The sequence below is a fragment of the Mesoplodon mirus genome (assembly GCF_964341445.2).
Source record: "Mesoplodon mirus genome assembly, chromosome: 3".
NCBI classification, from domain to species: domain Eukaryota; kingdom Metazoa; phylum Chordata; class Mammalia; order Artiodactyla; family Ziphiidae; genus Mesoplodon; species Mesoplodon mirus.
The window spans coordinates 87,567,825-87,590,624 of NC_138978.1; the positions used below are offsets into that span (position 1 = coordinate 87,567,825).

At 35.5% G+C, this 22,800-nt stretch overlaps 1 protein-coding gene across 1 annotated transcript in view; it reads left to right on the forward strand.

Moving 5' to 3' along the window:
- The window catches only part of BRDT (bromodomain testis associated), a gene marked incomplete at its 3' end in the record, with an annotated part of 48,590 nt that overhangs the window by 15,095 nt on the left and 10,695 nt on the right, over positions 1-22,800 (forward strand). Inside the window, exons 12-14 of the mRNA XM_082615523.1 lie at positions 6,574-6,635; positions 8,920-9,091; positions 14,837-14,931. Coding sequence (XP_082471649.1) covers positions 6,574-6,635; positions 8,920-9,091; positions 14,837-14,931 — 329 coding nt within the window. The remainder of the gene's footprint in view (positions 1-6,573; positions 6,636-8,919; positions 9,092-14,836; positions 14,932-22,800) is intronic.

The window sequence follows — 22,800 nt, forward strand, 5'->3', positions numbered from 1 at the left end:
CACTTCAGTGTTTTCTTCACTGTCGATTATCGTCCATTTATAGAAAAATGTACTTTAAATTCAGATTCTCAGTTATGCTAAAGTACCATGTTACCTTATATAGTTTATCATCAACTATATCAAGCTTAAGGCATTCGTGTTTCCTTTGTACTCTTTCTCTGATGGTTGTGTAGTTGACAGGTAATCCCTGCCCCAGGATGCAGACTTGGCAGGGGCATTCCATCATTGTTCACCAAAAGGCATATTCAAATACAGGGCACTTCCGGGCCTAAAATTTTGCTTTATTTTAAATGAGACATTTCTTGTTTGTCATGAAATTCAGCTCTCTTTAAAACATCCCACACAGAATATTGTCACATTAGGAATTCTTACCATTTGTAAGAATATCCCTCTTATTTCAGTCCGGTAGTAAGGGTCTGCTGCGTTGCAGTACATTGTTTCACTTTTGGTTCTCTTTAATTTGTGGTGCTGATGTCTGCATTTTCTTTTTACATTTCTGAAGTATATAGTGGTCAACATTTTTGTTAGAATAAACAGAATTTTTACTTTTGTTGAAATTTGTCACACTAGAACATTTTTAAATTAATTTAGGACTCATATTATACATATTTACTTATAGTTGACTTTTTAAGCATAAAAAAGTACTGAAAAAACTCTAACTTGCATTTAGTATTTTATTTTATTTATTTATTTATTTATTTTAAATTAATTTATTTATGGCTGTGTTGGGTCTTAGTTTCTGTGCGAGGGCTTTCTCTAATTGTGGCAAGCGGGGGCCACTCTTCATCGCGGTGCATGGGCCTCTCACTATCGCAGCCTCTCTTGTTGCGGAGCACAAGCTCCAGATGCGCAGGCTCAGTAAATGTGGCTCACGGGCCTAGTTGCTCCGCGGCATGTGGGATCTTCCCAGACCAGGGCTCGAACCCGCGTCCCCTGCATTGGCAGGCAGATTCTCAACCACTACGCCACCAGGGAAGCCCCGCATTTAGTATTTTAAATTGTGACTAGCATTTGTAATTTCATCTAATAAAGAATTTATGGCCTAATAAGTTAGAGCACTTTGTCTTTTATTTGTAGAATAAAACTCTTATTAAATTATCTAATTATATATTGACTACTGATCAATAAATACCTTGAGTATTAGCAGAAAAGTACTTCAGAGTGCTTCAGTGAAGTACCTTAATTTTAATATGAATTATCAGTTTCTGATAGAATCTTCCAATATGTTGCTTGAAGGAAAGAATGTTTTTCATCTATTGTGTTCTTAAAATAGTGTAATATATATTATGTTTTCTTAACTTTCTAGAAGAATAACTCAGCCTCAGAATTCTGATTTTAAAATACTATTTAATTTTTATTTTATGACTATTTTATTTTATTTTATTTTATTCTTGTTTGATGTCATCTTTTCCAAGTAACTGGGGATGTTTTTAAAAACACTGTTAAAATCAAGGTAGCAAATTTTTATATTTCAATCTACTTTATGGATAATGTATAGGTTTGTGACACTAAGGTCAGTTTGTCTACTAATATGATAGGATAGTATGAGTTATCATTTATCTTTGAAATTTTCATTGTTTTATGAACCAACTACATACTTCATTGGAAAAACACTGTATATGTAGGTTATAAGTTGCAAATGCAGTGCTTACCTTAACGGGGAAAGAACAATTATCTCTTTGCTTAATAAAATAAATTAGTAAATGAAGCAATAGGACCTTTTCTCCTGTTAACTTCAGTTGTACCCATTAAAATACTGTAAGGCTCTTGACTTCTAGTGTGTAAGCTAACAGCATTTTTTAACTTTCCTGAGAACAACAAAAACTATAAGTAAAAGGACTGCAAATTGTGAAAAATAATTAATTCAGACTATATCAATAGCTATACCTATTGTAAAAATAAGCAAAGCATCTACCATTCTTAATTATGCACATGACGTTATCAAGAAGCAGATGACAAATCCCAAGTCTAAGTTTCAGGGTGAGGGGAAATGGGGCTGTGGAGAAAATATAATTTGTGAAAATTAGATATATTAGCAAAAACTTTATGTTACATAAGTAAAAATTAACTGAAAATATAAATAAGATTTTGTAACTTTAAAATTTATTATGATTTGTCAAGAGCTGAAACTTAAAATAGGAGTATCTTGATTATCAGAACTCTGGTTAAATAAGAGTTTTGATTATTCAAAATGGGACATATGCATATAATTTCATTTCCCCAAAATTTTAATAGTGGAATCTTTTCTGAAAGCTTCTGTGAGAAATTCTTTTCTGATAGGATATTGATCTTTAGTAATTTTTTCTTAATCTATTTTTTAATACCTGTCTTCCTGGATTTTTACAGCAACTTGAGACTGTATGCAGTTTTCTTAACCAAGTCACAATCTTCTATAATTTCTGTTATCAAGGACAGCTCTCTAAATTAACTTTCTGAAATTCTTTAATAGTATTGACTCTTAAGGTTCTTCTATAGTTTTCTTGTATTATGAGTTGCTCTCTTTACTGCAATATTATTCTGTTTAGGTATGCTGCAATGTTTTAAGGGTGACATCTGTGAAAAACATTTAAATGTTATAAATAGTGTAAGAGCTGTTTACACATTAATTATTATGTTCTATGTAATCTTAAACCTTATTTTATGCATGTTTGAAAAATATGGAGTAATTCTGCTTCATTAAATGGGATTAATTAAATGGCAGGGGAGTAAGTTCCAAGGAAAGATTTATTTTAAAATTTCTTTAGTTATAATTTCAAACAAGATACTAAATCAGTTCCAAGATAGACTTGTAATGAAATCCCAAATCTTTGAAAACTATAAGCAAGAAATCTGTGGGCTAGAAGCAGTACTTAATTGCAAATTTCAATGTGATCGATTTTGCCATTTAAATTATCTTCTTGAGTTACATTGGCATATAAAAATTGTCATGTGCCAAGAAGTCAAGAACAATGATTGGGAATTCCCTGGCAGTCCAGTGGTTAGGCCTCTGCGCTTTCCCTGCCAAGGGCCTGGGTTCGACCCCTGGTTGGGGAACTAAAATCCCATAAGCCGTGAGGCGCAGCCGAATAAATAAATGAATAAATAGATAGATAAATAAATAAAATAAAATCCTATCTTAAAAAAAAGAACAATGATTAAACACTGGTATAAATATAAACCCTTTCTAAACTGTTTTTCATAACCCAAAATATCATTAAATGCCAGATCAAAGATATAAATGAGGCTTGACAATAAAATGAATTCCAGATACATATATCCTATGTTAACTAGGCTGTGCTAGAATGTACACACAAGCAATTGAGAGTTTTCTAATGCTCAACAAGGTTGGCTATCTTGAGTGATATAATAGGGAGGAATATTATTAACAGATTTAATAATATTACTGAGAAACCATCAAATGGAGCAGCTCATAGGTAATAGTGCTTTTTTGATTCTATCCTTGTAGGAAATAACTTCAGGAACTGTCTAAATGTTAGCTCAGATACTTGATTAGTGTGGAATAGAATATTTTTCAGGAATGATTATCATTTCAATTCTTACAACAGTTATACACAAAGAAATTGAATGGCTATGGCATCAATTCTTTACCTGGTTAAGACAAAGTGAATTTGTCACTTCATATTTTGGACTTTTTGCTTTTATTGGCTTCAGTGTAATGTTCTGAAAGTGAAATTTATGAAATTCTTTAAGTAACAATTGTTCCTTTTTTTTTTAAACTTTCTTAATTGTGGTGACTTAAAAGAAGGAGTAAAATAACCGTTTCTCTTTAGTACTACAACCCACATCTTCTGTAGAAGTGACAATGATGCATTTTTTTTTCATGCAAGGGAAAAAGGACAAACTTTGTTCAAGTTTAGATTTTATTTTACCTTTTAAGGGGGAGAATGGTTTAGTAAATGTAGGAAGTATGAAATGACAGTTTGGAGTACTTTTCATCATTCAAGCTAGAAAGTTTAAGAGAAATGATTAGTACTCATCATTTAAATATTTTAAACTTTCATTAGTTTCTCATCAATTAGAGTGTTTTTAAAGCCCCAGAAGGATAAATTCAAGAACTCAGGCTTGATTAAAAACTTGCATATATTGAGGTCTGTACTTGAGCCATGAGTCTTAGAAGTAGGGATAAACTTTGTCATGTGCATTTAAAATGTTTCTGTTCAAACTGGGTCTTACTGAATAAACAGGCTGTCTAGAATAATGTTTCTCAACCTTGGCAGTACATTAGAATCACCTGTAAAACTTTAAAAAATAGTGTCCAAATCTGAATTGAATGGAGAGTGGGGCCAGGTAAATGTAGTGTTCAAAGTATCCCATGTGTGGACTTACCTGGCAGTCCAGTGGTTAAGACTCCACGCTTCCAATGCCCGAGGCCCACATTCGATCCCTGGTCCGGGAACTATGATCCCATGTGGCATCGCCAAAAAAACCCAACAAAAACAAAACAATGTATCCCATGTGACTAATGTGCTGCAGTGTTTGAGAATCATCAGTCTAGGTGTTTTTTTGTTTGTTTCCACTTTCTAAACTCTAGTTAAAATTACTTTGGTAAAAGGAAGAGGCAGCTTATAATCGGTTTGTTCTTCTATATTATATAAGCACCACACACTTAAAATACCAAAACATTCTTTAAAGGGAGCAGATTGTTTTCGTTCAAAGTACTTGATTTTTTTTTTTTTTTTTTTTTTTTTTTTTTGCGGTACGCGGGCCTCTCACCGCTGCGGCCTCTCCCGCTGCGGAGCACAGGCTCCGGACGCGCAGGCCCAGCGGCCATGGCCCACGGGCCCAGCCGCTCCGCGGCACGTGGGATTCTCCCAGACCGGGGCACGAACCCGCATCCCCTGCATCGGCAGGCGGACTCCCAACCACTGCGCCACCAGGGAAGCCCCAAAGTACTCGATTTTTATCAATAGAACATTAGGCGATAAGCTTGGGCAAATCATTCAACTTCTCTGGACATACTTTCTTTCCTATAAAATAAGGTAATAACTTCCAATCACTTTTCTGTACCCTGTCCTATACAACAGAAGTGTGATTTGTTTTTCTAATTTAAAAATCTTCAGTAATTTTTTCTGCTGTAATGGCATTACATTCTGGTTTTACATTATGTATGGTATTATATTCATATTCAATTTATCAAATTTTTTAGTCAGTACTGGCTTGCTGATAATATTTGGTGTCTCTGGAGCATTGATCTCAGTGCTTTGATCGGTGATGGTTATTAGCAAACCTTTCAATCAAATATTTGATGCCAGATCTCTCTCTTTTTCTTGATTCTGTGATTAAAATTTTTGCTTAGTTTGAAATGAAAGCTTTCCAATCAAAGTTTTATATTGAGGTTTTTGGGGAGCTGTGAAAATAAAACACATTATATAATGTGCAAAATATTCATTTGTTTAGTAGTTAACATATTTTATCCAATTGGATCCTCACAAGGTAGGTATACATATTATCACAAATCCCTGGTGAAGTTAGTTGACAAGCGTGTATGTTGTCACTATAGTGCTCAGTTTTATTAATGTTTGTAAGACCTGGTAGGGCTTCTTCATTTATTGAAATGTGGTCTTAAGCTTGATAGTGAAAATGTGTATGTTTGCCTTTTAATTCCAAAGGCCAGGAACTCATAAATAAACAGAAATATGCAGTTTTATTTTACTATGTTCCTGGAAAGTCAGCTACATAAGAGTAGAATGAGAAGCAAAATACTGAGTTTTAGACTACCATTATTCATCTATCTGTAGTATGTAAGACTTTTTTGAGGCATATACTGTATTTGGTGTTTTTGATTCTTTTTTTTAATTAAAAATCTTTGATGCCTTTTGCTAGTGTTTTTTAGATTTTGAGGTGCTAGTTTTTATAATAGTCCTGAGCTTTAGTTTTATGTCAGAGAACTAAGATAATGCCCTTGAATTTTTCATCAGAACACTAATGTGGTATGTTGTATTTTCACTGGAGTTAAGAGTTTATATCATTGAATAATTTGTTTAGGTGCATATTTGGATAATTAAGATAGATGTACATATATTATATGATCGTATTAATGAAGTGTGTTTTTTTTGCTGTTGATCAAAGCTGAAATCATAATTTCTCCCCTAAATGTGAAAGCTACCTGGATGTATACCCTCAATCTTTGCAGTGTGTCTTCTTCCCTTCCCCTTTCCACCTAACCCCCAACACTTAAAATAATATAGATGATTTTAGTATAATTGGTACTGCTTGTTTAAACCCTTATCTCTGTTGTAACTTGTTTCTTTTTAAACTGTCGCTTATTCAAGCTCTTTACTCTGAAGTAACACATTGTTCTTTTTGCCTAATAATCCAAATTGAAATTTGTGAGGGGATATTTATTCCATTATGTGGAAAAGAAAATATCCCTTTTCAAAGTAAGTATCCCTTTAGAAATTTTGACTGATTCCAAGAGGGCAAAGAAATTTATAAATAAAAGAATTTATTGAGTTAAGAAGTTGACCATTTTCTTAAAACCATCACTTTCATTCTAATGTGAAAAAATTTGTAATTTAGATGATGATAATTTTTTAAGTTGGCAAATATTAAAATATTTATATATGTTTGCAGAAATGTTTCCTAAATTTACTGGATTAAAACAGAATGATTCTCCTTCTAAAGAGAAATTAAAGGTAAGTTAATTCTTCATTTTTGCCTTAGAATTTTAAAATTATGTAGGTTATAGCTCACTGGTATAGTAGTAGCTTTCTTTAAAATTGTTCTTGATTTTATTTACATGAAGAGTTGTCACTCATTTTAATTTGTCGCCTAAATGTTCAAAGATTTCTTTGTAAAAAAGATTGAATAGTGAAATGATTTGGTTACATTTTCCTAACAAGAAGTGACTTTTTTATGATTTAGTCAAACAGGTAAGTAGAACAAATTAGAGAAATTTCAGCTTAGTCTGGAGAGTCTAAATACAGAGAGAAGGTCTTGGTGTCCCCATGTGCGTACAGTAGGGTATGCACAGTAAGGTGGAATTTCTCCAAAAAAGGTAGTAGGGGAATGGTAGTGAGAGTTCTAAATATAAAGCTTATAATTACCAACTATTCATTTTTAGCACATCTATGTTTGATTAGTAGTTGATGTGCTTTGAAAAGGATAAAAGTAATTTTATCTTTTACTACTAATTCAGTAATTTTATCTTTTACTACTAATCCTCATAAAACTTTTAATCCTTTGTACCCATCCCAAATATAGAATTACAGGTGTATACCTTTTATTAAATCATAAACTTATTTAACAACATCTAACTCTGGGTTAGGGGAAATACAACATAAATAATACTGTCTTGAAGGGTCTCTTAGTTGTGAGAAGAGATATAATCATACAGTTAAGAGATTGTATGATTAGTGCTATAATCATCTATATTCATAATTTATTGAGAAAATGAAGGAGGAATGTATATATACTACCTGAAGGAGGGAATGCTTAAAATGGGTTTTAAATTATAGGGAAAGGGAAGAAATGGTTAGTATATTGACATGCTGATTAGGGACTTACTTTTTTAAACAGAGCAATAAGAGAGCGAAAAAAAGCACAGGAGGTGTGTTCAGGGAAATATGGTAGTATGTAGGTAGTAGGTAGTATGTAGTAGGGTGTTTGTATGGGATTAGTTGGCTTTAGAGATATAATAGGGAGGGCTTTGCACACCTAGATAAAGTGTTAATATTTAATTTGTTAGGTAGGTATGAGCTCTCAAAGGTTTTTGAGTGGAAGGAAGATCCAGATGATCTGTCTGCCATAGGTATTAGTGGAATCAGAAAATTATGTCAAGTTATGAACAAACTTTGGAATAATTCTCAGTACATAGCACATAGAATGCTATCTTTATGATCTGTTTGTGACCAAGTTTTTTTCAGTGTCACTCACTGAAGAACAAAATGCTCATTTAAGACAACAGAGGAAATATATTTATAGGATCATGAATAAATGCACATATTTGTGTGTTTCAGAAAGTGTTGTTTTGCTGATTTAAACCTCAGCATTTGCCTTTAAGCTTTGGGCTTGGGTCTGCATTATTGTTGGGATTAACATTCCTATGCCCTTTGTTTTATTCAAACTAGCATAGGTATTCATACACTTGCCTTATCAAGACTCACTCACTCTAACCCCTTTATTAGATGGAGAAGGAAGATTGTCTTATTCATCTCTGTACTATCTATAACTCAGAGCTTAGTAGATAAGGTACCTGGGCTTTGGTACTGTAACTTAGCTTGCCACTGAATAGATGTGAGATTTTAGGTTAAGTTACCTTCCTTATATCTAAGTCCTATTGTAAGCTGTAAATGGGGATAATAATTATACCAAACTCATAGGATTAGTGTGAGAAATTAAGAACTATATAAAAGGCTTACCCTGGTGCCTTGCACATCGTAAGTGTTAACTAAATATTAGCTATTATAATACACTTTTTCTTAATAAGTAGTTAACAGAGTTCGGAATCAGAATTTGTTGATAGTCTATGGCTCAACCATCATGTTATTCTTTTTTTAAACACCCCCTCCTTTTATATCTGTAATTCACTGAGGAAAAGGGGATAAAGAAAGTGGATTAGTCTCTAGATTTGGTATAAAAGCTCAGTTTTTATTTTCAGTAGATCACAGGGAAGCATTTGAAAATAAGCAACACTGTTTAATAACATATGTATAAGTCTATGTGTACTAGCAACTAAGATCATAGACTTTGACTCTGCTTATAAGCTATATGATGGCCAAGTTATTTAATTCGTTCTAAACCTTAGTTTTCTCATTTGTAAGATAGTGATATTTATACCTTATAAATTTGTGTGACTTAATATCATATTCAAAGACAGTATTAAATTATATTCTATCCTCTTGTGTTTCTATTTTCTTAGTTATACTTCTTGTGTGGTTAAGCTCTGAAAGATAGTTTTGTTTAACTTTGTCTTAGCAGATACAATCTTCTGTGCAAGATACAACCTCTGGGAAAACTAGCCTGGTTCATCAGACTACATGTTCAGGTGGAACACCACCAAATCACCACCAGTCAGTATTTAATTATCAAGAATCAGAACGTTTACAGGGTGTGGAAAACATTTCACCTTTACAAATTCTGCCTCTTTCAGGTAAGAAATTAAGAAGTAAATGACTGTGATTGAACAACTGACTTCTAAATGAAAATGCCAAGATTATCTTAAATGTTATGTATCTGGAATACTGAAAATCATAACTAGTAAATTCCAGGTTAGAAATAATCCCTGAAGCATATTGCTTTATACCCCAAGGTACTCATTACATTTGAATGAAAGAAAATTGTATGTGCAGTTCACACACAACTTACTTTCATACAGATTATATACATTGGCATGTGAGCCATACATAAAAACCTGTCACTGCCATAGCTCATAGCAAGCTCTGAGCAGACTTGCGAAATGTTGCTCTAATTTCCATAATGTCTGTATGGGTTGGAAAGGTAGATTAGAATAGGGAAAAGATAGAGATTCTATAGGTAGAGAAATGAAGTTATAAACATTAAAAACAGTTTACAGTTAAGGAAACTTGAGCTAGAAATACTTGCCTAGTGGTGGTTCCTATTTACCAAAAACATCTTCTAAAACTGGAAATTTTTATATTGTTAGGTTCATTTGACTTTATAAATGTCTTATCTGTTAGTCTTATCAGAAGTGAACATATCACCTTTCTCAGCCTGGTCCTCCTGGGGATGTGTGGCACAGGGGCATACTTCTCTGACAGTGATGAGCCCAGCTTATGGAGTGCCTGAGCTTTGAGACACAAATGTATTTAGGCCTAGACAGAAGCAGATGTGAATATTCCATATCCTTGTCTCCTTCTGTCTAGACTGCTCCCTGGCCTTCCAATGGCAGGGGTTTCTCCAAAACAGAAGAAATTTCTAAGCTGTTTTACTGAAGCAGAGATAAGGAGGAACACAGAAGTTTTGATCCTCCTTTTATTGCTTCCAGTAAAAGCTCCCTACTATTCTGTGTTTGAGTATTCCATTTTGCATTTAACTCAAGTTATAGCTCTTGACTCTGGAGAAGGAGTGGAGATCAAGAAAAAAAATATCTGAGGCAACACTGGGGGGCATCCCAGGAAGAAGTATAAACAAAGATCCAAAGTATGAAATATTTATAGCCATTCTTTTCTGGAAAAATATTTTCAAGGTACTCAGGAGGATAACTGAAGATGTAGTTGTTCTAGGCCATAAATTACCTTAAATACCAGTGCTACATTTGGATCTTTTATTTTGCACACAGAAAGTAGCTTCAAACAAGAGCATAACAAAATCAGATTTTACATTAGTAAGAGATTGCTGCTTGCTGTATAAGGGATGGACTAAGATGAAGATGCTCTGATATAATTGGGACCAAGTAAGGAAGCTGAGTGCTATAGTCTAGGAAAGAAATTATGAGGACAAAAAATAAGGCAGTAAGTACACAAAGGATGTGGCTAAATTAGATATTTTTGTGGCAGAATTACTAAACTTTATTATAATAAGTGTCTTACCAGAGTATTATCCAACAGTTGGCTTGAAAATAAGAGACATTGTTCATTTTGGACATGTTTAAGATGCTGCAGAATATCTAATTGGAAATATATAACTAGAAATAGGTTTCTGGAACTAATAGGGTGTAACAAGAACTACAGTTAGGAATTACCAATATGTAGAAGCTACTTGAAGCCATGAGAATGAAGGAAAATGTACAGAGCAGGAGGAGAAAGGTCAAGGACAAAATTCTGGGTAACCAAACTCCCTCAGTAAAAGTAGAAAAAATTAATTAAGTTAAAAGAAGAGGTAATCAAAGCTAAGAGGAAAAGGAAAAATGGTATAATAGAAGCCCAGGAGATACGTTTTTCGAAGGAAATCATCATCATGAGTATCATGTCCTACTATATACAAAGCCTTAAAGTACCATGAGGAATGAGGAGAGAAGATTAAAATTGGCAATGTGAGATTTTTTTGCTTTTACAAAAGCTTCTTTTATGGCTACTGTAATTGAGATGGAAGCAGATTCTTGTAAATTGAGAAGTAATGGAATCTGAATGTAAACCAGTCTTTCAAGAATTTTATTGAAGAGGATGGGAAGATAGCTGTGGCTTTAACAGGAAGATAGGTATTTTGTTTTTGTTTTTTTAAGGCTGGGAGAGAGGTTGTTTTGTTTTGAATTTTGAAATCGGCGAGATTTGAACGTGTTTGGAGGTCAATCGGAAAGAACCAGAGTTGGGAAAAGTTGCTGTTTTCATTATAGTAAGTTCCTAGGAGAATGATAGGGATAGCTTTGAAGAAGAATAAAGACACTGAAAAATAATGGAAATAATGCAGTCAAGATGGTCTTTTGTTCCTATTTTAAGAAAACGTCCTATCTATGAAAAGTCAGGCTTTAAATATCTCAATCTTCTGTCGGGATCCGTTTCCTGTATTCCTTCAATTTCTGTTTATACGTGATTGTGAGTAACAATATTGTGTAAAGGGAAAGTTTGGATGATGCCAAATGGCTGTTCTACTGCACTTAAGCAGATTTTTCAGAACCAAAGTGGTTTGCATTCGCCAACTGTAGGTGGCACTATGCCCAAGGGAAACTGCAAATATATATAAGCTATAAAATGTGTATAGAATTTTACTTTTCTGGAGTTTAATCTTGGTGGAAATAAATTTTTGGTTAAATCTTTAAACAAAAAAGTAAAAAAAAATTTACTGAAGTTTTCTTGTAGTTTGGCAAAAATGTTAGAGTACATAAATATTTAAGAAGTTGAAGTTTTAAGTGTTACCAGTTTTCTTCAAAACCTCTGCCATCATCTCCACATGAACTGGAAGATGTCTAATTTTTTTTCCTTAAAATAAGTTGAAGTTTTTAGTCATGAAGGATTACTAAACTTATCTTTATAATTTATCCTTCCACAGCTCTTAAAAAATCTTCACTCAGTTGTATTAAGAATTTTTTTAAAAAAAAACTTATGCTGTCACATCAATGTGAATTAACATGGCAAATGAGAAGGTAAATCAAGGAGTTTGCCATCTAGTAGGAGAAGTAAACAACTGGTATATAAAGTAAAGATAGGGACTTCCCTGGTGGCGCAGTGGATAAGACTCTGCGCTCCCAATGCAGGGGGCCCGGGTTCGATCCCTGGTCAGGGAACTAGATCCCACATGCATGCCACAACTAAGAGTTCACATGCCACAACTAAGGAGCCCACCTGCCGCAACTAAGACCCGGTGCAACCAAATAAATAAATATGTCTGTGGATATGTGTGTGTGTGTGTGTGTGTGTATGTATATATAAAATTTTTTTTAAATTAAAATAAAGTAAAAATAATGTGCCCTAAAAGAACCAAAAATGAAATTGAAGGAGATGAGGAAGACGGAATTACCTGATCTCTTTGAAAGATGTGTATTGATGTATAGTAGGATCAAACGGCATTTTGGATGGAGGGAACAACACAAATGAGGGTATTTAGGTGACCAGTAATTCAATGTGATTAAAGCTTTGCTTGGATAAATAGGAATACAGGGAAATAAATTTGGGAAGGTAGATCAGGTTCAGATCATAAAGAACCTCGATACCTAGAGACTTTTGGACTTAATTGTAATAGTATAGTCAGTGGGGAGCCAATGAAGATTTTTTGAACAGAGTGTGCTTCAGTGTAATTACTCTGCCAATATCGTGTAGGTCAGTTGGAGAGATGGGGAACAGAGACCAGAGAAGGAAAAGACCAACTGGGCTGTTGCAGTAGTACAAAAAAACTAAGTGATGGAAAGAAAGAAAAAGGTACAGTCGAAAGAAATCACAAGAGTGGAGTGAGCAGGTCTGCAAAAGATGAATATATGCCGGGTTTTAGTAACAAAGGGGTGTATAAGCTTTGGTGGCTCAGAGGATAGTGGCTGGATACTGGTCCAGGTTGACAGACCTGGAACACAGATGAAGAACAGATGTCTGAGGGAAGATGAGTTTTGTAGTGTTTTGAGGTGCCAGAGGGCATCCATATGAAAATGTTTTTCAGAGAGTCAGTCCCTTGACACACTTCCCTTGGCTTCTGTGACACTCTTCTCTTCATCATCCCATCTCTGAACGTTCTTTACAGACACCTACTTTATCTGCCTACCTTTAATATTGATAATACTCTGAGTTACATCCTTAAGCCTCTTTTTACTTTACTCCAGGATTTTCTAGCCGTATTCCAAAGCATAGGCTTACTAAGCTAGGACCTCCCCCTCAGCTCTCATAGCAATAGACTTGGAGCAGACCTCCCATTTACCCAGGTATGCCATACATTGATCATTTTCTGCTTATTATGGCATGTAAAAGGTTGGAAGGCAGCAATCTATACATCCTTCCTGGATGATCTTGGAGTCTATGACTTCTAGTCTCATTTTTACAACTCAAGCATCCAAGCCCCAGGCGTGTTTATACAACTCTACTGAATACCTTAAACAGCACATAGGCATGTCAAATACAGCATGTCAAAACTGAATTTCCCCCTTTTAATTCCTACATTTAAATCTTTCCTCTTTAGTTCTTGATAATGGTACTGTCACCACTTACTAACTTAGAGTCAACAAACTGAGTCGTTTAGAATATATTTCTCTTGATATATATACTCTTTCTACTTCTTAAATAATATCTGATCCCAAGCAGAGAGGGGATGTAGTTCTGTACTTAGACTTTTTCTCCCTATTTTTCCATTCCCTGTTGAACTGAGAAAACAGGTGCATTGGGCCACGTAGGAACACACAGATTTAAACTTTGTTCTTTGATTCATCTGTCCACTGACTGTTTTGTCTCACCCTCCTGTGCTCACTCCTATCCTTTAGTGTTCCTCCCTTCTTCAACTAGTGTGATTTAGCCAGAGAATCAAAGGAATTGATGGGTGATAGAACCTTAAATGTAAGTTCCTATAACTCTAAGTGGCCAAGATTTTATGAGCTTGAGCCAATTAACAAAAAGATAGCAACTCAAGTTTTCATTTTTCTCCTCTGTCCTTTTGCTACTAGTTAGGACCTATAGACAAGAGCTGGAGAGAACTGAAACAGAAATGACCTAATTAAATTTCATACACCAGGATGCTTTTGGTCACAAATGCAGAAAATTCAGCTCCAAACTGGCTTACACAAGGAATTTTGTTATCATACGTATTGTAGTCCAGAAGTAGGTCAGTCATTTAAACATGTTTGACAAAGGCTCAAGCTCTATTTCTGAAATTATTTTCACCTGTAATAAATGAAATATTTGTATGAAAGCTTTACAGTCAACAGGATTGTGTGGTTTGTTCTCTTCACCTCAGAGTCAAACAACATTTTGCATTTCTTACTCCTAGCCACCCCCTGAGTAGTTTAGGTGTCTGGTATCTTCGTTCTTCCATTCTTTGTATTTTCTTTGTTCTCAATTTGGCTACCAGGAAGCATCTTTCCTTGGAAGCCCTACAGTGGCTTAGGCCTCCTCTTTTCTAAATGATTCACTGGTGTGGGGATAGGATTACCATAATTAGCTTGGCCAATGAAGACCCATCTCTGGAGCTGAGGTCAGTTTACAAGCTGGAAGACTGCTTATACCATGGGGCAAGCTAAAATAGGTCTTGGTAGGTGAGCCACAATGTCAACTATACTTTATGCTGACAAAAAAAAAAAAAAAAAAAAGAAGAAGAAAAAGAAAAATAAAGGAGGTAAAATTTCAAGTGAAAATGTTTATTTTACAGTATTACAATTCTCCAACTAAGAATACTCCAAAATTAAGCGTAAAAAAAACAGTTATTTTATTTTCGTAGTTTCTGACCTGGGTAGGGGTGGAAATGTCATATTCTGGAGAATCAAGATGAAATAACTTGACTATACTATTCTAAAAATGTGTGCATCCAGATAATCCTGAACAACGCTTGAATAGCCTAACTGTGATGCATCAGTCCGGTGATAATGACACAGAGGTGTTAGAATGTCAAGTTCCAGTACAAAAGGTAAGAGTAAAGTTATTTTTTCTCACAAATATTGAAGGGATTTAAAATTGAATATAGAAATGGCACAGAGGTATTTTAAGCCCTAATTTGAATGAATTTTGGATCTCTAAGCCTAATTTTTGCCTACTTATTAAAAAAAAAAAGTTAAACTGTGAGCAACACTCTTCCCCACCCTCTACCTTCAGTCCCCATATTTGTGTTTAATTGTAAATTCTATAATGCTGGTATTTGCCAGCTATCCTGATTTTAAAACATGTTATAAAACTATCTTTTAGAATCTGTTGTAGGTGATTTCCTCATGGAGTCTTTGGTGCGCTTAATCTCAAACCACACATTGATCAGTCTTTCAACAAGTATTCTAGATGTTTGGGATACATTAGATACACCAGGTACTATGCTAGACTTTTGAATCTAGTAACTGTCAGAAATGGACTATGAATGAGATATTCACATATCCCCTCTTTTTTCTCTCCCTCCCTTCCTTCCATTCTTTCTTTTTTCCTTGTAAGTACTTCAGAGGACAAATCTTACTGCTTGGGCACACTTAGGAATATCTGACATTTCACCACGAGGAGCATATTGCTTTGGCCCATGTTTTTTCTTATTCTTAGAATCTTTGACTTTCTTACATACTGCTCTGCTAATAATTATTATCATCAAAGTTTAATATGGGTGTTTTGTTATTGATAAGAACCATTTAAAAAGTACCTTTCCTGGGAATTCCCTGCTGGTCCAGTGGTTAGGACTCCTTGCTCTCATTGCCAAGGGCACGGGTTCAATCCCCAGTCAGGGAGCTAAGATCCTGCAAGCAGTGTGGCCAAGGGGGAAAATAAAAAAACAATAAAAATTTTTTTTAAAAAGTGCCTCTCCTGATATCCAGCATAAATTTTTTATTGTTGCTGTTTTTTGTTTAAGCATTGGAAGTGTCATCTGTCCCCTTTAGGATGCAAAGAATAATGCAGCAGAGTTTCTCAAATATTTGGTTTACTGTGTACTAAAATCTTTGTTTCTAATTTAACAAAACTGTAATTTTGACTGACCCAAAATAAAGTTTGAAAACAGTAAGAAAATTTTCAAAGGGGCAAAGAGATTACAGCAAAAATAAGCAGCAAAACATCAAGTATATGTCATACCATTGAAGTTTGTGCTAAAAGTAAAAGTGACATAAGTCTACTCTCTGTTGATTTCTAATGTCTAACATATATTAGGAACTAAAATGTTGAAAGCTTGAGGAGGAATGGGATTGTGTGGCTTGTTCTCTTAACAACAAACCGTTTCCATTCTTTTTTTTTTCTTGATTTTAAACTGTTTCCATCCTTGACATTATTTCCTACTGTTGCTCACTCACTATCAGCAGTGTTATTACCACTTACTGAAAAAAAAAAAAAGGCTACAGAATTTTGGTGCTAGAACAGATCTTTGAGAATTAGTCTTTATGAACAAACTGTGGCCCATACAGTTCAAGCATCTTGCCCAAAGAAGAGCTGATACTAAAATAAAACATTTCAACAAGCTCCCAAACTCTGTTGTTTTACTCAGAGCTCTAGCTTTGCTGTTCATCTCTTACTTACCTCTGCCTCAAGAAAAGGTATCCCTTCTTGCCAAGACTTCTCTATCTCTGTTCTTCATTTTCTTTCATTTGACAGATTTTTGTGGAGCTCTCCTGCCATCTCTATAGTCTCTATTATTCCTTTTGTCTTATTTCTCCACTACCTGTTTACATTTCAAACCAGGCTTTCTCAACTATAGCACTATTGACATTTTGGGCTGGATAAGTTTTTTTTTTTTTTTTTTTTTTTAATTAATTATTTATTTATTTATGGCTGTGTTGGGTCTTCGTTTCTGCGCGAGGGCTTTCTCTAGTTGTGGCAAGTGGGGGCCACTCTTCATCGCGGTGCGCAGGCCTCTCACTATCGTGGCCTCTCTTGTTGCGGAGCACAGGCTCCAGACGCGCAGGCTCAGTAATTGTGGCTCACGGGGCTAATTGCTCCGCGGCATGTGGGCTCCTCCCAGACCAGGGCTCGAACCCGTGTCCTCTGCATCGGCAGGCAGACTCTCAACCACTGCGCCACCAGGGAAGCCCTGGATAAGTTTTTGTTGGGAGTAGGCCTGTACATTGTAGGCTGCTTAACAGGAACCCTAACCTCTATCTACTAGATGCTAGCAACACCCTTTCCCCTACCACTACGTGAAAACCAAAAACTTTGCTGACATTGCCATAGGTCTTCCCTGGGCAAAGGAGAATCACCCCAGTTGTGAAGCAGTGCCTTAATTTTACCTAGAATCCAGCTGTTCCCCTATTCCTGTAATTTGCCCTATCAGATGAACCAATGATGTCTAAAATTGCTGCATCCCTCCCAAAGTCTTGATAGTGTAAGGAGTCCAGGGTCTTCTACTACTTCTCTCTCTGGTTGAAGACCCACTGTGGTGATTTCAGTTACAGTCTCTCTGCAGATGACTCAAATATATAGTTCTAGACCTGACATCCTGTGAGTTTTAATCATTTTTGATTTCTCAGTCCCCTACAGCCAAGGAATTGCTAAATTCTTCGGGTTTTACTTTCAAGATGTTTCCTTTTCCACTTCTGCCTCAGAGATCAGACCTCATTTCTTTCAGTTTGAGCTTTTTGTAATATTTATATCTGGTCAGACTAACTTGAAACCTTCCTTGTTCTAATCCATTCTGCTTTTAACATTCTTATACTGTTCCTCCTGATGTATTGCTCTGATCATATTACTAATATGTATGAAACTTTCAGTAGTTTCTAACTTTGACTCCAGAGTGAAGATTAAACACCTTTACCTTATGACTCCAACCTAGCCTTTCAGTCTTAACTATATGCCTTGTAATTCATTGAAATTGAACTCTTCATTTCTCCCCATATGTGTCTAGTAATATCTTTAATTATTATGTTCTTTCTTCAGTGAGGAATGCTTTCCATCCTCATTTCTGCCTGTCAAAAAAGTCTTCTTATTCTTCTCTGTGATGTCTGAAAAACTGTACTGTACTCCAAACCCAGCTATGAACTTTCTTGTTTTAGGATCTGCCAAAATTTTATTGCAATTAGATAGACATTTCCGGGATCAAGCCAGAGACCAGGGTTTCATCCTCCCTTTATTTCCTATTAAGTATACTACCAGGTATTACCTGTTCTGTTTCAAATCTCTATCTGAAGGCAAGATTCTTTAACTAACTCAGTAGAAAAATGAAGTGTGGAACTAGTATTTAGCCCATTCCATGGGTAAGAACAAAAACAGGTTTTTTTGGCAACATACAGGAAAGACTTCATAAACACAACTGGGTGACCAATGGTGAAGGTCTTTTGTGTACAGTAGGGGTGAGATTACTTCAGGATGGAAATTTAAAAGGCTTATGGAAAAGTCTTATCATAAATTTTCTTTTGCTTTACCTGGGACCCTGGACAAATTTCTCCCTAATATTTCATGGAAATAATATGAAAAGAGGAATCAAGCATAATTATTAAGGAGACAATTATCAAAAAAAATTTAAACAGAGGATGTTCAGGTATTGCATTGTCGTCTTTCCTTACCCCAGATAAGTAGGCTAACTCTTTTTTTTTAATTGAGGTATAACTGATATATAATATTATTAGTTTCAGGTATACAACTTAATATATTGAGAAATGATCACCACAGGAAGTCTATTCTCTCCATCTCCCAACATAGTTAAATTTTTTTTTCTTGTGATGAGAATTTTTAAGATCTACTCTAAGCACATTTCAAATGTACAATGGAGTATTATTGACTATAGTCACCATGCTGTACATTGCATCCCCAGGACTTACTTATTTTACAGCTAGAAGGTTGTACCTTTTGACCTTCTTCACTCATTATGCCCACTCCCCACTCCCCCTCCTCTGGCAGCCACCACTTTGTCCTCTGTATCTATAAATTTGGGGGTCTTTTGGGGGAGTGGTGTTTCTTGGGGGTTTTTTAGATTCCACATATAAGTGAGATCATATGGTATTTGTCTTTCTCTGTCTACTTATTTCACTTAGCATAATAAATGCCCTCAAGTTCCATCCACAATTTCCTTGGTTTTTTTGTGGCTGAATAATATTCCATCATGTATATATGCCACATTTTCTTTTTCTGTTTATCCATTGATGGACACGTGGTGTTACTTCCAAATCTTGGCTATTATGAATAATGCTGCAATGAACGTGGGAGTGCAGATATTCTTCAAGATCCTGATTTCATTTCCTTTGGCTATATACTCAGAAGTAGGATTGCTGCATAATATGGTAGTTCTACTTTTTTTTTTTTTCGGGTATCTCTATGCTGTTTTCCATAATGGCCATACCAATTTAAATCCCCACCAACACTGTACAAGGATTTCCTTTTCTCCATGTCCTTGCCAACAGTTGATAATTGCCATTCTTATAGGTGTGAGGGTGATATCTCATTGTGGTTTTGATTTGCACTTCCCTTGTGATTAATATTCCCTTATGATTAGTGATGCTGAGTACCTTTTCATGGACCTGTTGCCCGTCTGTTTGTTCTCTTTGGAAAAATGCCTATTCAGGTCCTCTGCCCATTTTTTTTAGCTTGTTTGTTTTCCTGCTGTTGAGTTTTCTAAGTTCTTTATATATATCTCTTATCAGACATATGATTTTCAAATATTTCCTGCCATTCAGTAGGTTGCCTTTTCATTTTGTTTTTGGTTGCCTTTGCTAAGCAGAAGGTTTTTTAGTTTGATGTAGTTCCGCTTGTTCATTTTTGCTTTTGTTGCCTTTGCTTTTGGTGTCAGATCCAAAAAATTATCACCACGATGGATGTCAAGCAGCTTACCACCTATGTTTTCTTCTAGGAGTTACAATTATGGTTTCAGGTCTTATATTCAAGTCTTTAATCCATTTTGAGTTGATTTTTACATATGGTATGAGATAGTAGTCTAGTTTAATTGGCTGGTCAGTTTTCCCAATACCATTTGTTAAAGACACTGTCCATTACCCATTTTACATCCTTCACTCCTTTTTGTTTGTTTGTTTTTGTAGGTCATTTTCCTTTATTTTAAATGTAACAGAAAGTTAAATTTTCCAATGAAATAATAATGAGGCTACTGGCTCTCTCCCACAAGACTCTGAGGCCAAGCCACATTATATGAAGGCTAGCCTATCCACACTATTTTCCTTCACTGCTCTTTTAATTTCCTCCTTCCCCATCTTCTTCTGCAGCAGCACAGGGACTACTCACTCACCAGAACACATGCCCAAGTATGAAATGAGTCCTTCACTCCTTTATTGTAAATTAATTGACCATAAGTGCATTTGTTTATTTCTGGGCTCTCTATTCTCTTCCATTGTGCTGTGTGTCTGTTTTTATGCCAGTACCGTACTGTTTTGATTACTGTAAGTTTGTAATATAGCTTGAAATCAGAGAGCATGATACCTCCAGCTTTGTTGTTCTTTCTCAGAATTGCTTTGACTAGTTAGGGTCTTTCATGGTTCCATACCTATTCTAGGATTGTTTGTTCTATTTCTGTGAAAAATGTCATTAGAATTCTGATAGAGATTGCATTGAATCTGTAGATTGCTTTGGGTAATATGGATGTTTTAACAATAGTAATTCTTTCAGTCCATGAACGTGGAATATCTTTCCATTTCTCTGTATCTTCTTCCATTACTTTCATCACTGTTATAGTTTTCAGTGTACAGGTCTTTCACCTTGCTTAAGTTTATTCCTAGGTATTTTATTCTTTTTGATGCAATTGTAAATGTGATTTTTTTTCTTAATTTGTCTTTCTGATAGTTTGTTAGTGTATAGAAACACAGTGGATTTTTTCTTTTCTTTTCTTTTCTTTTTTTTTTTGCGGTACGTGGGCCTCTTACTGTTGTGGCCTCTCCCGTTGCGGAGCACAGGCTCCGGACGCGCAGGCTCAGCGGCCATGGCTCACGGGCCCAGCAGCTCCGCGGCATATGGGATCTTCCTGGACCGGGGCACAAACCCACGTCCCCTGCATCGGCAGGTGGACTCTCAACCACTGTGCCACCAGGGAAGCCCCCACACTGGATTTTTGTATATTGATTTTGTATCCCACAACTTTACTGAATTTCTATATTCTAATGTTTTTGATGGAGTCTTTAGGGTTTTCTATATATAATATCATGTCATCTGCAAATAGTGACAGTTTTACTTCTTTCTGACTTGAGTGCTTTTATTTCTTTATCTTGCGTGATTGCTCTGGCTGGGACTTCCAGTAGTATGTTGACTAGAAATGGTGAGAGTGAGCATCCTTGTCTTATTCCTGATCTCAGAGGAAGAGCTTTCAGCCTTTCATCACTGAGTATGATATGAGATGTGGGCTTGTCATATATAGCCTTTATATGATAGGATATAGTCCCTCTATACCTACTTTGCTGAGAGTTTTTTTATCATAAATGGCTGTTGAATTCTGTCAAATGCTTTTTCTGCATCTATTAAGATCATATTTTTATCCTTCATTTTGTTAATGTGGTGTATCATGTTGTTTGACTTGCAGGTGTTAAACTATCCTTGCATCCCTGGAATAAATCCTACTTGATCATAGTGTATCATCCTTTTACTGTATTGTTGAATTTGGTTTGCTAATATGTTGTTGGGGATTCTTGCACCTGTGTTCATCAAGGATATTAGTGTGTAATTTTCTTTTCTTGTGATGTCCTTATCTCATTTTGGTATCAGGGTAATGCTGGCCTAGTTAAATAAGTTTGGAAATGTTCCCTCCTCTTCTATTTTTTGGAAGAGTTTGAGAAGGATTGGTATTAATTCTTCGTTAAATGTTTGGTAGAATTTACCACTGAAGCCATCTGGTCCTAGACTTTTTGGAAACTTTTTGATTACTGATTCAGTCTCCTTACTAGTAATTGATTTGTCCACATTTTCAATTTCTCCATGACTCACTTTCGGTAAGTTGTATGTTTTTAGTAATTTATCAGTTTCTTCTAGGTTGTCCAGTTTGTTGCCATGTAATCGTTCATAGTAGTCTTACAATCCTTTATATTTCTGTGGTATCAGTTGTAATATCTCCTCTTTCATTTCTTTTTTTTTTGCTTTTTTTCTTAGATTGATTGATTGATTTTGGCTGAGTTGGGTCTTCATTGCACTCAGGCTTTCTTAGTTGCGGTGAGTGGGGGCTACTCTTCGTTGCGGTGTGTGGGCTTCTTATTGTGGTGGCTTCTCTTGTTGTGGAGCATGGGCTCTAGGCACACAGGCTTCAGTAGTTGTGGCACGCAGGCTTAGTAGTTGCAGCTCATGGGCTCTAGAGCACAGGCTCAGTAGTTGTGGTGCACCGGCTTAGCTGTTCCATGGCATGTGGGATCTTCCCAGACCAGGGCTCAAACCCGTGTCCCCTGCATTGGCAGGCGGATTCTTAACCACTGCACCACCAGGGAAGTCCCTTCTCTTTCATTTCTGATATTACTGATTTGAGTCCTCTTTTTTTTTTTTTGGTGAGTCTAGCTGAAGGTTTGTCTGTTTTGCTTATCTTTTCAGAACACCAGTTCTTATTTTCATTGATCTTTTCTGTGGTCTTTTTATAGTCTCTATTTCATTTATTTCTACTCTGATCTTTATTGTTTCCTTCCTTCTTCTAATTCTGGACTTCATTTGTTCTTCTTCTAGTTCCTTGAGGTGTAAATTAGGTTTACGTGAGATAGTTCTTGTTTTTTGATGTAGGCATTTATCACTATGAACTTCCCTCTTAGGACTGCTTTTGCTGTATCCCATACCTTTTGGTATGTTGTATTTCCATTTTCATTTGTCTCAAGGTGTTTTTTTTAACTTCTTTTGATTTCTTCTTTGATGCATTGGTTGTTCAGTAGCATGTTGTTTAATCTCCATATTTTTGAACTTACCAGTTTTCTTCTTG